Below are 16,548 nucleotides of genomic sequence, written 5' to 3' on the forward strand. Positions count from 1 at the left end.
GGTCAATAGAGAAGATGATTAAGTTTTAGAATAATCACCTGATGGATTACTATGTAGTTATTAAACACACTTTGAAATAACATTTAATGACAAGGAAAAATGCTCAAGATATGCTATATGGAAAAAACAATATATATCATGTATACATATGTCACATATGATTTTAAATATATATTTACATATATATATATACACAATACATACAGAGAGAGATCTTCCTTGACTTACTATGGGGTTCATCCTATCATAAAAATGTCACTTTAAGTGAAAATATCACATCTTAGGTTGAAAATACATTTAACACACCTAACCTACTGAATATCACGGCTTAGCCTGGCCTTCCTACACGTGCTCAGAACACTAACATTAGCCTACAGTTGGGGAAAATCATCTAATGCAGAGGCTATTTTCTAATAAAATGTTGACTACCTCATGAAATTCATTGACTACTATACTGAAAGTGAAAAACAGCATAGTTGTGCGGGTGTAGAATGGTTCTAAGTGTATCGGTGGTTCCCGTGTGTGATCACGGGGCTGACTGGGACCTGTGGCTGTCGTGGCCCAGCATCGCAAGAGAGTATTGTACTGTGTGCATATCACTAGCCCAGGAGATAATCAAAATCCACAACTGGAACCATGACTCCTACTGAGCATACTTTCACACCATCATAAAGCCCATAAATCGTAGACTTAAGTCAGGGACCGTGGATATAGAGAGAGAGAGTAAGACACAGATACAGATATATATATGTACACATTATACACACCACCCTAATTTTGTACAGATACATACACTAGAATGATAATTGTGATTATTTCTTGCAGGAGAGATAATGAGCAGCTTTTATTTTCTTTTTTAGACTTTCATATGTTCCAGTATTTAGAGATTACTACCAGAATCACAAAACATCAAGAGGCACATAATGTCAATTGTTTTCATTGGTCACCTGGTTGAAGGAGTGTTCTCCAAGCTCACCACCGTAAAAGTACCTTTTCCCTTAGTAATTGCTAAGCAACATTTGGAGGCGATACTTACCTGAAAGACTAAGAATATCCTGTTTTACAACAACATTTTATTCCATGCAAATAGCATCTGTTAATGATCCTGGTTGAAATCAGTTATTTCACTGAGGACTGCTGCTGCTCCTGCTGCTAAGTCACTTCAGTCGTGTCCAACTGTGTGCGACCCCATAGACGGCAGCCCACCAGGCTCCTCTGTCCCTGGGATTCTTCAGGCAAGAACACTGGAGTGGGTTGCCATTTCCTTCTCCAATGCATGAAAGTGAAAAGTGAAAGTGAAGTCACTCAGTCGTGCCCAACTCTTAGCGACCCCATGGACTGGAGCCTACCTGGCTCCTCCGTCCATGGGGTTTTCCAGGCAAGAGTACTGGAGTGGGGTGCCATCGCCTTCTCTGTCACTGAGGACTACATAATGTTTATTTCCTTCAACATTTATTAGCTGACATTCTTCTGAGAATAAGAGCTTCCCTCTCTCATATTTTTAGTTTTACTATGGACTCATGGATTCTTTTTATTATTCAATGTATTATAATCCATTGTTTTTCTTCTTAATGTTCAAATTGTCCCAAATGTGGCTAGTGGGACTCAGCCACTTCCTGTTCCTGTGTCTCCATCATTCTAGAAACATTTTCTTACTTTCTGTAGCAATGCTCTTTGCCTCAGGTGTGGATTTGGCAAACTCTCCAAGAAGCCCTGGGTGCTTTTAGTAAGTGATGGCATTTAGGAACGAAGATCTGAGTGCCAAGTATGTCCCCTGTTACTGGGGTGTCATTGTTTCTAGGCCCTTTCAGTGATCAAAGTCAGAAAACTGAGAAATATAAATGTAAGTATATGAATGTATATGTGCATAAATCATGAGTTCACATTGATTCCTCCAATTCAAATACAACATAATGTAGTTTTTTTCTTTTCCCCTACTTCATATTTGTATCTCCCTACTCCTGCGGAGAGAACCCTGGTTCCCAATATCAGCGTAATGATTTATTCTGTCCTATGATACACCCAAAACAGTCTCAGATTACTTCACAAATACTAGTAATGAGTTTCTGCTATTTGCACTGCTTCCGTTGGTTTTCCACGTCCTTCAGAATGATCATCTGCCAAACATTCATTCTCTTAAATAATTATTGAATTCAGAATAGCAAACCCCTTTCACATTAAGTTCATGATTTAAAGTAACTCAGATGTCAGCTGGTACGGCCTTTCCTTAGAGATCTAGATCTAATTCCAGGACCCACATGAAAGGATGAAGTTAGGGCTTCTGCCAGGTCCCAGGGGTTTCCTTCCTCAGGCCCAACTGTCCACCTACAGCACTGAGAGCAGACTCCCGGCCCCTCAAGAGCCCTTTAAAGAATGAATTCTTGCAGAGACTTCAGGAACCAGGCATATTTTATGACAATACAATAGGAATGATGGTGGAAGGGACAGCACCTTTCACAGCATGCATGACCAACCTCTAAAGAGCCCCAGACACTGGCCTTTCCGTTCATCATGGTTACTTGCTCTCCTTCCCACTGTTTTCCCCTCATGTTCCTTCTTTCTCCTCCCTCTTAGGAGGATTGGAAAAGCACAACTCTTCCTCTTTTGTCAAACAGGCAACCTCCTTCCTCTCTGAAGCCTTGCTCAAGACATTCTTAGAACAAAGACAGCCTTCTTCCTAAGAGAAATTATGGTGAATAAAATTTGCTCCACCTCATTACACACACAAGGGCTGGAATCTTTTTAAAGCTTCGCCAGTTATAAATTACAAACGATAGCTGCAAAACTCTCTCAAGATGAGTCTATCCATTGACTCAGCTACTGCCCCTCAGAACTGGGTCATCAGAAGCCTCCAGATGCACAGCATCTTTCCACCGCAGGAAACTCTGGCTTCCAGAGCCACCTCTCATGTCCTCCATTCTCCTCTCACACAGGTGAGCTGGCCTGTCCAGATCTCCTCTGCCTGGGCAGCCATCACCCCACGCTCCCTCCCAGGATGCAGCCTAGGAGTGTTCCAGGACACTCTGGGAGAGAGACAGTGCTTTGTGGGCATAAGCCATGGTCTTGGGCTGAGCCCAGCAGCAGGGGAAATCTGGCCCTCCTGATAGCACCACAGTTGTCGGGGAGGGGCTCAGGTAAGAGATTCTTTCCTCTTCCTGCTCCTAATCTCCATCACTTCCAGGCAAATGGCCTTGCCAAGCTACCTGCCTGGATTGGAACTAGGGAGGGACGGAAGGGCCCACTCATGGCCCTTTTGGATTTTTTAGGGCCTAGAAGATCTTCTATGGGCAGAAAATTTCCACAAGGCAAGTAGTACTGGAAACAGTCCCCAACTGGGATGCAGTAGGAAAAGGTGTAGATCTTTTCCAGAAAGCCTATCGGCATCCTTGATGAAGAGAAGAAACAGAAATTTGAAAAATATTTTTAACTGATTGTTGCATCAGTTATTTTCTGGTCATTAAATAGTTAACAGTCTTTGACATTTCAATTAATGGTAAAAAAAAAAAAAAAAAGATAAGACTTTTAAATTTACTCACAGGGAAATAGGCAAAGGATGGCTTAGTAATGTACAAAGATGCTGAGGTCTTTCCAAATGCAAGAGTGGAAGAAAAAATGTGGCACAGGAAGATAGCAGCAACATGAAATGGTCTGGGGACGAGAGGAGTGTGGCCTAGAGAGGAGGAGCTGTGAGCCCCCAGCACAAGCGGTGTGCTGCCCAGCTGCCCCCAAAGCACCTGCCTGCTCGTGGTAACTGGGGGGGGCACTGATACACGTCCAGACCGCCCAGGACTCCCTCCACCATCTCTCAATGTGCTGCCTTCAAGTTCACCATCAGCATCTCCATCTTTTGAAATAAGCGTTTGTCTCCACCACCTCCTCCATCAAGCAGGAAGCATTTATGTTGGGATTTTTGTCACAATTCTATCTAGTTGGGCACCATTCCAGAGCTTTCAAGAAAGACACATAACCTAGGCTGGGTAAGTAGTTCCTCTAGTTTGGTGCGCCTCCAAATTTTTATGTAATCCCATTGATTACTCCTTTGGAGACTCCTGACAGGGCCCGGAAGTACAATAGCCTTGCCCTTCAGAGACACTACACCCAGAAATAAGGTCAGCCAGGTAAGTACTAGAGTCCTTCATCCTTCCTGGGCTGCAGCAGGAAATCACATATCAGGGTAATCCCCACATTTCCCATAACTGGACTGCTCTCCCAGGCACAGTGGGGATGGAGAGATGGAGATGGTTCTAGGGCCAGGTGCCCAGCAGGCCCTGTGCTTCTTTTTCTTCCCAGAGGCTCAGAGGCTCAGTGGCTTCCATCAGGGTACGTGGGGCCTGGGGTGGGGAGTTCAGGCCTTCTTCCAGCTTGGGAGAGCTCCCTAAACTTGAGTTACCTGAACAGGAATGCAAAGTGGCCAAAAATAAGTGTTCTGGAGACAAGCTTACCTGGGTTCATACCCTGGCTCCATCACTGGCCAGCACCATGTGCCTGAGACTTAACTTCTGTCTGTATGTTTCCTCATCTGGAAAATGGAACTTAAAATAGAATCTACCTCAAAGGGTTGTTTTGAGTTAATCCGACAAGCTAATACATGTAAAATGTTTATGACACTGCTTTGCTCACAGAAAGTGCTTAACAAATATTCACTACATTTTATGTGCATGCATTCCTATAAACGTTTGTAAATACAATACAAAGGATAGAAAGACACACTTCTTGGAATGGCTCAAAGAAATCTGATGGTAAATGTGACAATATCAAGGATTAGTGAGAATGTGGAGTGACTGGAACATTGGATGAGAATGTAAAATGGACAGTAATCCTCAAGCAACTTTTCGGCAGTTTCCTAAGAAGTTAAACGTATACTTACCATATGCACCGGCAACCCCAGTCCTAGTTACTCACTCAAGAGAAATGAAAGCATACATCCACACAAAGAATGCTCAGAGCAATTTTATTCAGAATAATCAGAAAATGGAAACAGCCCGTGTGTTCATCAGCAAGTGGACAGAAGAAACAAGATCTGGAACATCCTTTCAATGGAATGCTGCTCAGCAGCAAGAAGGGATGAAGTACTGACACATGCGACACAGATGAAGCTCAGAAGCACCACGTCAAGCGAAAGAAGCAGACACACAAGGCTACGCACTGTAGGACCTCACTCATACGGCGTCACAGAAACAGCAAAACAACAAGAGCAGAAAACGGTTGCGGGGGCTCAGCAGGGGCTTGGGGAGATGGATCACAAATGGTCATGAGGAGTACGGTAGGATGACAGAAATGTTCTCCATCTTCATGATGAACACTTCATTGTGGACACTTGATATGTCTGTCAAAACTCACAGGAGTGTTCACATATAAAATATAACGTATGCCTGAGTCGCAATCTTACCTATCAGAGGAGGGGAGTGAGTAGGGAGAGGGCACGAAGGATCCTTCTTGTTCTGAACCGTTTGGATTTTTGTAATGAGCACATAATCCATGTACTTGGTAATCGTTTTATTGAAGTTTGAAATAATAATAATGACATATCTACCTTGAAGGGATGTTGTGAGATCCAGACGAAATGAGATAATGATGACCTGTGGATCTTCAAAGTCACAAGGTATAAAGGCCAAGGGGCCTCCATTGAGAGTGACAGCCATGACTCACCTCAGTGACAAAGAGTGTGCGTGGGTCGATGATGTCCAAGAAGTGCCTGAAGCGACCAAAGAAGGATGTCTGGAGAAGGGGCGGGAGAGGAGAGTGGATCAGTTGCTGTACCCCTTTCTCTAGACAATGGGGAACCCACCCACAGCTCGTCCTTACTGTCAGGGTCCCACAGTCACGGGTGATGAACGCCGAGGCCTCTCGCTTCTTGGTGACCTGACGGCAGCTCTCCCAGGTCTGAGGCTTTCCAAAGTCAACTCAGAACGACCATTGAGACATGTCTGACCCAATGTCTCTTCCATGTGCCTCCCATTTTCCTCCCTCTTCTCCCAATGCCCTGAGATCAACTCCGAGCCTTTCAGCAGCTCCAAGAACCAAAAAGCATGACGGCCAGAGGGGCGGTCTGGTCCCCAGCCCTCTCCCAGTCTGCCCGGCCCACCACGGCCTTTGTGCTTTGCTTAGGACTTCAGGAGAGAGGGTCTCTCCCCAAAGTCCAGCACAGGCTCTGCTGCCAGGGAAAGCTCCCCACCGTAGAGCTCAAGCGCGGATACCCAGCTTGCAGCCCTCAGGCCTTCCTTCACCCACGCCTCAGGACAGAGGGCCAGCTCCCCATCCTTATCCCTGAGCAGGGGCCTTGGAAAAGGAGGGCATTGTGCTAAACAGGCCACGGGCATTAGAGAACAGTGAAAGGAAACCAAGCAACGCTGCTGCTGGGCCTTCTGCCCTCAGGACAGAGCCAGTTTGGCAAAGCCAAGCTCCAGGGGAGGAGAGAGGGGACCCAGCGAGGGGACAAAGGGGAAAGCTGCAAACGCTGGGGGTTCATGCCTCACTATCCTCAGGCTCCCTCCCACATCCTCCCTGGAGCCCCACAGCTCTCCAAGCCCAGCCTCCACGCCGGGAAGGAAACAGAACACACCCACTATTTTCCCTTCTCACTAGGACATCAGACCCTGCAGCCAATTTCTGCTCCTTCCCCTCCTCAAAAAAGACCGAAAATAGACCCGGGTCATCACAAGGTCTCCTAACACACCATGGCACCCTCTGCCTGGAGCAGCCTTTCCACCCCTCTCCCGGCTCCAGCCTTTCACAGATCTATCAAGCTTCCACACCATTGCTAACTAAAACAGTCGCTTCTCTAACTTCTTATACATCAGAGGCCTAAACCATCCCCCAACTTACACTCAATGCTCAATCAGAGATGTTCAGAAGTGTAGGCAGAGGTGTGTGCTGAGAACACTCACTGCTGCATTATTTATAAAGGTGAATTGTGAAAATGACGATCCATTCACAGGATGGAACAGCTCAGCCATCATGTTTAGGACAATGTTTATGCCATGCAAAAAGCCTGTGATTTGTGAACTGCATCTAAAAAGCATGATTTCAACTTAGTAGGAGATAAACAGCGAGATGGATATTAAATGGGGAGCAAGGAGACAGGGTGACACCCACTAAAACAAACCAGAGTTCCTTAGAGCAGCGGACCCCAACCTTTTTGGTACCAGAGACCTCTGGTTTCTCGTGGAAGAAATGTTTCCACAGACTGCGGGTGGGGTGGGGGGAAGGGTTCGGGATGATTCAAGCACCTTACCTTGTGCGCTTTATTTCTATTATTATGACATCAGCTCCACCTCAGAGCATCAGGCATTAGATCCCAGAGGTTGGGGACCCCTGACTTAGAGAAGTGGCTGATTCCAGGGCTGAGGTAGGGAACGAACACGATGCGACTGACACATTTTGTTGTGCTAGAAAGGAACGAAGTGCCCCTCCCCAAAATGACGGGGGCATGTCAGAAGGACCAATAAGATGCAAACGGACTCTGTGTCTCTGAGAAGTTTCCAATTGGGTTCACAGTGTATTCTGAAGGGACTGAGTCTAACCATGTGGAAACATCAGACAAACCCAAACTGAGGAGCATTCTGTAAAATAAATGGCCTTGTTCACCAAATATGCCAATGCGGTAAAGACAAAGAAAGGCTGAAAAACTGCCCCACATTAAAGGAAACTGAAGAGATAAGGCGATTGAACATAATGTGTAATTCTTGAATGAATCCTGGACTAGAGGGGGAAATGCGTTCAAGGAGATTGCTGAGACAAAGGATAAAACTGGAATAGGATCACAGATTAATAAAAGGATTGTATCCATGCTAAATTTCCTGAATAACCACACTCTGGTTATTGCTACAGACTGAATATTAGTGTCCTCTCAAAATTCATGTGTTAAAACCCTAAACGCCTAGGTGATGATATTTGGAGGTGAGGCCTTTGAGAGCTGATTATATGAGGGCAGAGCCCTCATGAATGGCATTAACAATCTTATAGAGATGCCAGAGAAACCCCTCACCCTGTTCCACCATGTAAGAACACAGTGAGCTGTCTACGACTAGGAATCAGACCCTCCCCAGACACTGTATCTACCAGTGCCTTTGTCCTGGACTTCCCAGACTTCAGTACTGGGAGAAATTAACTTCTGTTGTTTATAAAGCACCCCATCTATGCTATTTTTACTATAACAGCCCAAACTGACTAAGACAGAGATATAAGAGAATGTCCTTGTTGTTAAGGTTACAATGAAGTATTAAGGGATAGCTGAATAGAATCTACTCTCAAAAGGTTGAGAAAAAAATGATGTGTGGATACACAGGGCAGCAATAAAACCTGGAAATGCAGGTACTATTATTCTATTTACAGATTGAAGATGTTCTTAGTATCATGTGCATTTGCTATCTTGCCTGGCTTTATGGCCACCTGTAGACAAAGAGCATAGTAAAGGAAATGTGACAACTGTTGAAAGCTGGTGGACCTAAGCAAAGGGTATACGGAATTGAATTCTTCTTGCAACTTTTCTGTAAGACTGAAACTGCTTCAAAATTAAAAGTTCAAAATTACATTATTTAAAAAGCTACATGAAAATATATTAAAATGTTAAGAGAGATAGCCTCTGGGTAATAAGAATATGGTATATTTTTATTCCCATATCTTTTACATTGCTTTTTAAATGAAAAAAAAATCAGTATTATATTATGTATAATAATATAAAGAAGTAATATTCTATTTTTATAATACGTATTTAAATTAAAATAGACTGATATATTACTTGATTATAAACTGCTGAAGGCTGCGGGCTATTGGATGTTCTTTCTGTATGTGCCTTGGCTCCTAGTCAGGTGTTCCATAAATACATCAGCCCCAACACGAACGAGTGGGCTGCTGAGCAGCCAGTGCCCTGGAGGCTTCCTGGAGTGATGCAGCTGGGCTGGACCTTGAACGGAGGGTAGGATGTGAAAGGGATAAGAGTATTAGCAGTTAGCATCCCAGGGAGGGAAGAGGATCAGCAGAGGGGAGGGCCCGGAGGAGAACGGCCTAAGGGAAGTGCTTCTTGCAGATGATCCAGGAAAACATCCAGCCTCTGACTTGCCCTGTGGCCCATCACCGTTTTCATTCTGTCCCGGCCTGCTGACCCTGCTGTATCACTCTCCACCACTGCCACTGGGAGAGAGTCCTAAGTAAAGCATTTCGCTCCATAGATGCCTACCAACCCCTACGGGACTAGCTGATGGAAGACCACAGTGAACAAGCCCACAAGGAGCTGAGACCATCAAGAGAGACAAACAAGTAAAGAGATAACTATAAAACTAAGTGAGGCATCATAACGGGCACTGGGGACACAGGTTATTTCTCCCTAGTGAGTCAGGAAGCTTCCCAGAAGAGCTGGGATGGGCGGATGGATGAATTTACCGAGGAGAGAAGGGTATCAGCAGGAGCGCAAAGGCATGCAGGTTCAGGTCAGAAGCTGCACCTGGCTCCTGCAGTTTATTCAGTCATTCACCAGAAAGCTACTGGAGACCTATTGTGTGCCCAAGGCTGTGCTAGTCCTGAGCATAGAGCAAAGTTGACTGGTTGGGGGAACGAGGAATAATATAGTCATAGTAATGCCCAGATTTCTAGTCAGACACTATGCTTACTAACCAGGATGAGGAAAGCAAGAAGCGTATTGATTCAGTGGAGAGGAAGATAACAGTTCTGGGTTGGTCATGTACACTTGGGACACTTAAGAGCCTTCCAGATGTAACTTTTCAATAAACACTTACACATAAAGGTCTGAGATTCCCTTTATGTGCACACATGACAATGTCCTAACCCAATCAGCCAAAGAACCTCCTCTTGACCCACCAGGGGGAAAGTTAGGCTTCCTGACTCACGGCAACGATGGACACCACAAAGCAGAGGAACCATAAGGCATTTTGTCAAACAAGGGAGGAAAAACTGAGTTAGTGCAGAATCCTGCAGAAAGGTAGAGCAAAATTTAAATGAAACGGTACATTAACAGGCTCAAGGCAAAGCAGGGCTGTGGGGAAGAGGCCTACATAGATCTGGACTGAGAAGTAAACAGAGGGTTTTGTTTCTTAAAAACTATAAAATTCAGTTAACTATGGCATGGGATGTCCAGAAACTCCTTATTTGAAGCCCTGCCCTTGTATTGATTCTCTGAGTCAAAGACCCACCAATCAAAAGCAGGATGTTTCAATCCTCTTGCCAAGTAGAGGAGGTCATCAATACCTGGTTCTATTAATAGAAGGATTGAGCCATTAGCCATTGCAGTCACTGACTTTCAACACACCCTGAAAGGAGTCTAAGGCAGAGCACTCTGTGCTCTAGGAAGACTGGTAGAACAGCCCTTCAGAGAGTTAAGTATTTCAGGAGACACTTTTTATGAACCTGGATTCTTACATCTTCCCATTCTTAGAAAAGCACTAAACCCATTAATTAAGATATCTGTTCCTCACATATAGCAGCAACCTTCTGAGATGTGTGCTTGATTACACGTAACCCTTTTGCCAAAATCACACACATGCTGACCTCTCCCCTCTTACCTCTTCATAGCTCTCTGAGCGGCTGCCTCCCAGACTATAGTCCTCAATAGACACTGCTACTGCTGCTGCTGCTGCTAAGTCACTTCAGTCGTGTCCGACTCTGTGTGACCCCAGAGACGGCAGCCCACCAGGCTCCCTCGTCCCTGGGATTCTCCAGGCAAGAACACTGGAGTGGGTTGCCATTTCCTTCTCCAATGCATGAAAGTGAAAAGTGAAAGTGAAGTCGCTCAGTCGTATCCGACTCTTAGCGACCCCATGGACTGCAGCCTACCAGGCTCCTCTGTCCATGGGATTTTCCAGGCAAGAGTGCTGGAGTGGGGTGCCATTGCAAATAAACTCAACTCACAGTTCTTACAGGCTGCGTTTTTGTGTTTGTTTTCCTCAATATTGATCCTACTGATATAAACAGCACGTGAGTGAGTGACAGTCACTCAGTTGTGTCCAGCTCTTTGTAATCCCATGGACTGTACAGCCTGGATTTTAGACTGTAGCCTGAGAGGCTCCTCTGCCCGTGGAATTCTGCAGACAAGAGTACTGGAGTGGGTTGCCATTTTCTTCTCCATTTAAGCAGCGAAGTTCCTGGCAATCCATAACCTTGGAGAATGTGATTTCTCAGTGAGTACAAAAGAATGGCTACTCAGTGAAGGAGGCGGCTGGGGCCCCTCAGAGCTGTGTAGGCCTGGAGAGAAGTACTCTTTGTAGCTGCCATCATGTGTCTGTCTTCCCAGCCTGATGCATAACATGGCAACCTCCTCAGTCTTTATTTTCTCAACAGTTTAGTAACATGGTCTTTTTTTTTTTTTTGCCCTCCAAAATTCACTTTTTACCCCATCAGATAATCAGTGGATTTTTTTTTTCCTTCCCTTTTTCTTCAACGGAAGAGTGAGTAAAGTAATTCCTTCCCATTCCTCTCACATGAAAGGTGAGTCAGCTACTTCTCAGCAGGGGCTCGCAGCCTGCTGCTTCCTAACTCCCAGACCCGGCCCAGGAGAGCAGAGCCAGAGAGCTGCCTCGAGCAGCAGCCCAGGGCAAAGGCCTGAGAAGAGACTGACAGCGGGCTTGTATCCAGACCTCTACACAACTGCACTTCTCATCCAGACTGCTCATCTGGATGAGGAACTCATCTGGATGAGGAACTCACTGATGAGGCACTCACTGAAGCTGTAGCCCAACAGCAGATAGGCTGGACCAGCTCAGTGGTCCTCACTCGGAGGACGGAATCCCCTGGGTTTTCTAAAATCCAGGCTGTACACCCAGGGATTCGAATTCTAGTGGCCTGGGGTGGGCTCGGGGCATGAGAGTCTGTTTAAAAACCCGACCAGGTGATTACTGTGCAGCAGGGGTGAGAACCACTGGACTCGAAGGTGCTGACCGTCTCCAAGGCACAAAGAAGCCCTAGGACCAGCCCTGCGACACAGTTGCTCTCTAGCCTATAGGACGCACATGATTTAAAACATAACCACCTGCAAGGCACTTTCACTTCAGAACTTACTTCAGTAAACTATATGAGAAACTGCCCCATTGCCTCCTGACTCTCAGCCCACACAAACCTCTCCACCCTGAAGTGAAGAGTGCATTTCTGGGCCCACAAGCTGCCCGGACCCCAGAGGCAGCCCTCAACAAGCCACCTGCTCTGTTCTCATAGGCCTCGGTGGATTCGGGGCCCAGCACACACAGCATACCTATACCCCCAGGCATCTTCGCAGATAAGTGAGATTCTGAAGGAACAAGGAAGTTTAAAAATAATCATAATAAAGCAAACATTTCTGGATAGATTAAATCACAAATGGAAAGAATCATGTATGTTTTTTTCCTGTCCTGGGGCCTCAACTTGCCAAAAATGGTGTCAGCCCTAAAGGAAGAAAAGAGTGGGTTCAGGAAAGGAAATGAGTAGAAAAGAAGCAAAGGGAGCAGTCAGAACACAGAGCTCCCCCATGCACTCTGGCCATTTCACCAGGTAACATGTGGCCATGGGTAAGAGCATGGACTTGAAGTTTACAGGAACAACAGGGGGCAGAGGAGCATCTTAACTAATACCACAGAGAAGCCTTCAGCCACGTTCAGAACAGGAAAATTGTACAGGACAAACAACCCAGTTTCTTCAACAAATACTGGGTTGGCCAAAAGGTTTGCTTGCAAAACTTGAACAAACATTTTGGCCAACCCAATAGAAAGAAAGAGGGATGAACCAATAGATTAACGTATCAGTCAAATATAATGTGTGCGCTCTGTGGGTTCTGATCGAAACAAAGCAATTGTTTTTAAAACACAGTAAGGGAAATGTGAACAGTGCAATGGACTGAACGCCTGTCCCCATACTCCCAAAGTCAGCGTTGAAATCCTAACACCCACCTCCCACCTCAAGGTGATTGTTTTAAGAAGTGGTTTCTTTGGGGAAGTATTAATGTCCTTATAAAAGAAACCCCAGAAAGATCCCTCCTCCCTTCTGCCATGGGTTTCAGCTAGAAGACGCTATCTATGAACAAGAAAGTTAGCTCTCATCAGACAATGAATCTGCCGGTGCCTTGATCTTGGACTTCCAGCTTTGAGAACTGTAAAAAATAAATTTCTGTTGTTTACAAGCTACCCAATCTACAGTATTTTGTTACTGCAGTCCAAACGGACTGGTTTGATGATATTAAGAAATAATTATTTTAGGTGTGTTAATGGTATAGTGGTTATGTTAAAACTAATTTAAAAATCCCCTGATATCATATGAAAAAGAAGGCACTTCACCTCTGTGATATTCTCTCCGTAAAACCCATAACTGTCTAACCATGAGAAAAACACTAGACAAACCCCAACTGAGGGACCTTCTAAAAAATACTTGACCAGTACTTCTCAAAACTGGTCATTAATAGTCAAGGTCATTAAATAGAAGGTAAGTCTGAAAAACTGTCATAAAACAGAGGGCAGACTGAGGAGACATGACAACTAAATGCGATGTGGGATCCTAGAACAGAAGAATAACATTAGTGTAAAAAATAGTAAAATCCAACAGTCTGGAGTATAGTTAATAGTAATGCTGGTTTCTTATTCCGACAAATGTGCCACGGTAATCAGAGAAGATGACTTTAGGGGAAACGAGGTGAGGCTTATTCAGGAATCCTGCTACTCAAATTCTGCACACATGAAATGATTTCCAATGGTAAAAAGTGTATTTAGAAAAGCTAACTTAAACAGTCTTTCTGTTTTAGAGTTACCTATAGCAGGTAGAGTGAATAATGGGCTTCGCATTAAAATAATTCCCTGATTGAGGGTGGGAGGCATAGAAACGAAGCTGGCCTAACACTGGTAATTGCTGAAGTTGGGTGATGGGTACACAGGAGTTCACTGACAATTGTCCTCAATTTTGTATGTTTGAAAATTTCCCTAATAAAAAAGTTGACAATAAACAGAAAACCGCAGACTCTGGAGCCAGACTGCCTACTGAATCTGTTTCTTTGTGTGCCAGTTTTCTCACCTAGAATATATAGGGTAATTGTCTCAACCTGTCTCCCATGGTTGTCATGAAAATTAAATTGGTCAATACATGAAAAGGTTAGAACAATGCTTGGCTAGCATCATCATCTTATGGGGAGAAAGATGTTCACAGACCAAAGCCCATTGAAGCAAGCTTTCTCCACCCTCTGACACGGCTCAGAGCTCCTCCTTCCCCTGCCCCCTACAGAGAGAGATCCTTGAGGAATGAAAGCAAGAAGGGTTCTGGGGGACTCCAGGGAGTAAGGAAAGACTCTGTGCAGTCTTGCAGAAAATGGTGTTATTGGTTAGTGGATTAAGAGCAGTGTCCCTGGTGTGGGCTCTGGGACTGAACCCTGGATTATGAACCATTCAGGGTTCAACGTGCTGAACACAACCAGTGTGGTTGGAAGCAGGATTCCAGGGAATGGATGGGGGTTTGACTGGAGGGCAGCAGAGGTGGGCCATGCAGGCCTTTGGGGTCTTCAAAATAGAGGTCTTTACCTCAGAAGCAGGGAAAGCCACTGGAAGGCGTTTAAGAACATACGTGTTGAGGGAGGGTGCAGCATCGCCTGATCAGACCTGCACTGTTGGAACTCTGCCATGTGAAGAGGAAGGGATTGGAAGAGGGCCAGAGTGCAAGCAGGGAGACCTGGTAGGAAGCTTCTGCAGTGGCTCAAGAGATCAGTGAATGGCAGCTCAGTCTAGGATTCCAGCAGTGGAGACAAGTGGATCTGAGAGCTATATGAGATGAAAATCCTGTTTGTATTTAGAGGGTGAAGGAGAGGAAGTCACAGGGCTCTCTGGGTCTCTTGGAGTCAACTTGATGGCAGTTTGGGCTGCTTGCACAACCAGGGAGTCGTGTGAGAGGGGCAGAACTGGAGGAAAGGCAGGTTCCTTAACATGAACGAATATCACATGCACTGTGCTTTACACAGGGCTGGAGGAGAGCTGCTGCAAAAGCAAATAGAGCAAACACCTGCTGCCCTCGGGAGTGGTGCCAAAAAGAGGTACCAGCAACGGCTGCCTCGACAAACTAGCCTCAAGTATGCGTTTACGTCTCCAGCAGGGATAACAGCAATGGGCTCCGTCATTCGGAGCCACTAGGAGGTTCTCAAATATCTGTGTGTGACTGTCCCAGGACAGTTGCTGGAAAAAAAAATGAACCCATAAATTAATTGAGCACATTACTATGTGCTGAGCCCCAGCTCAGGGTATCATGAAGACAGGGGGAACTACAAGAGCAGCCCCTCCTCTCAGAGTGTGTTCACCAGTGTTGAGGAGGACCAGTAATCACACAGAGGAGTAGGGATATTAGAGGACCACAGGGCAGACTGCAGTAAAGGCTGACTTATGAGGATCCCACTCGGGGTAGTCAAAGAGCTGGGCAGGAAGGGGTCCCATCAGGGGATAAGGGAAAGAAGGGAGGAAGTGTTTAAAAGGAGGTGGGCCTGAGTCTTGAAGGACTAGTAGAATGTGGGGTTGGGGAGTGGGGAAGTGGTCAGCTAATGAAGGGTCACTCAAGTCCAGGCACAGGCACCCCAACAGGCCATTCGGGTGGCACCTTGCACTGGCAGGGTGACATCAGTCTCCCCTTAGATACTTGCATGCTGAGATGGTTTATTTTTCAAAGGAATTAAAGTCTTGTTTTAAAACAGTGAGGATATTTTCTCAGAAGGCTCAAAAGCGCAGCTCCTTAATTAGCAAATCTCAGTGCACCGCTTTGCTGGAACCAGTCCCTCTCCCACCAACATGATAATAACCAACCAATCAACCACCGCACCGATCTTGGTACAACTTTCTTTCTTCCTGCAAACTTCTTTCCATCCACCTCCGTGGCGTTCCCCCCGCCCCCCAACCCCAGGCAAGCCTGATTCACTTTAGCCAAGTCTCTTTGCCCCTTTTCTTAACAAAGTCCAGCAGGGACCCGGGTATGCGGTGTAGGAAAGGTCCCTCCCAGGCTCCTGCCCGGGCAATAAGTCTGAACTGCGGACTCTCTCTCCTGGGCCGAGGGAGAGGAAGAGACGCCCTGTCGTGAGGAGAGGAGGGTCCGAAGGAAAAGGACGACTGTCACCGTGCTCCGAAGAGCCATATAGGGTCGGACAGAGACGAGCGCTTCGTGGAGATCGCAGCGGGTTAGGGGGCTGGGGTAAGCTCCCGGGGACGCGGACCCTCCGAGCTCCGGGGATGACACAGCGTTTCCTCTGCACCCCCGGCTCTCCCCGCACGTCCTCACTCCATCCCCGACAGGGCACCTGCCGGCCGACTGGCTGCATCAGCGGAGGGGGCAGGGGTCGCCAGGCACCCCTCGGCAGGCGGTCCTAACCCATCCCCACTGCGGACCTTGCTTGGGGTGGAGAGCTGGGAGGGGAGCAGCTCGGAAAGAATGTGGGTCACCAACCGGGGAAAAAGTTAGAAGGCGTCTCGACCACGCCAACTTTTCACCCAGGGCCGGATTCGAACTTTCCGCTTGGAGTGGGCGGCTGCACTGCCCAAGCGACCCTGAAGAAGCAGCTTGGATCCCGGGGCTAGGATCCCCGGCCGCGGCGGGCAGTGTCCAATCACAGAGCGC

General features: G+C 46.3%; 1 protein-coding gene across 8 annotated transcripts in view; it reads right to left on the reverse strand.

The window, feature by feature from the left end:
* Positions 1-16,548, reverse strand: part of SFXN5 (sideroflexin 5) — a 129,358-nt gene that overhangs the window by 112,440 nt on the left and 370 nt on the right. For all 8 annotated transcript variants that reach the window (XR_015137278.1, XM_086327600.1, XM_086327605.1 and 5 more), the window contains exon 2: positions 5,650-5,718. Coding sequence is in view for 7 of the 8 variants with exons in the window: in XM_086327600.1 (XP_086183726.1) it covers positions 5,650-5,718 (69 nt within the window). In the remaining variant the exon portion in view is untranslated. The remainder of the gene's footprint in view (positions 1-5,649; positions 5,719-16,548) is intronic.

The sequence above is a fragment of the Bos grunniens genome, chromosome 11 (genome assembly GCF_055505025.1).
Source record: "Bos grunniens cultivar Pamir isolate PY7600 chromosome 11, Bosgru_T2T1.0, whole genome shotgun sequence".
Classification (NCBI taxonomy): Eukaryota; Metazoa; Chordata; class Mammalia; order Artiodactyla; family Bovidae; genus Bos; species Bos grunniens.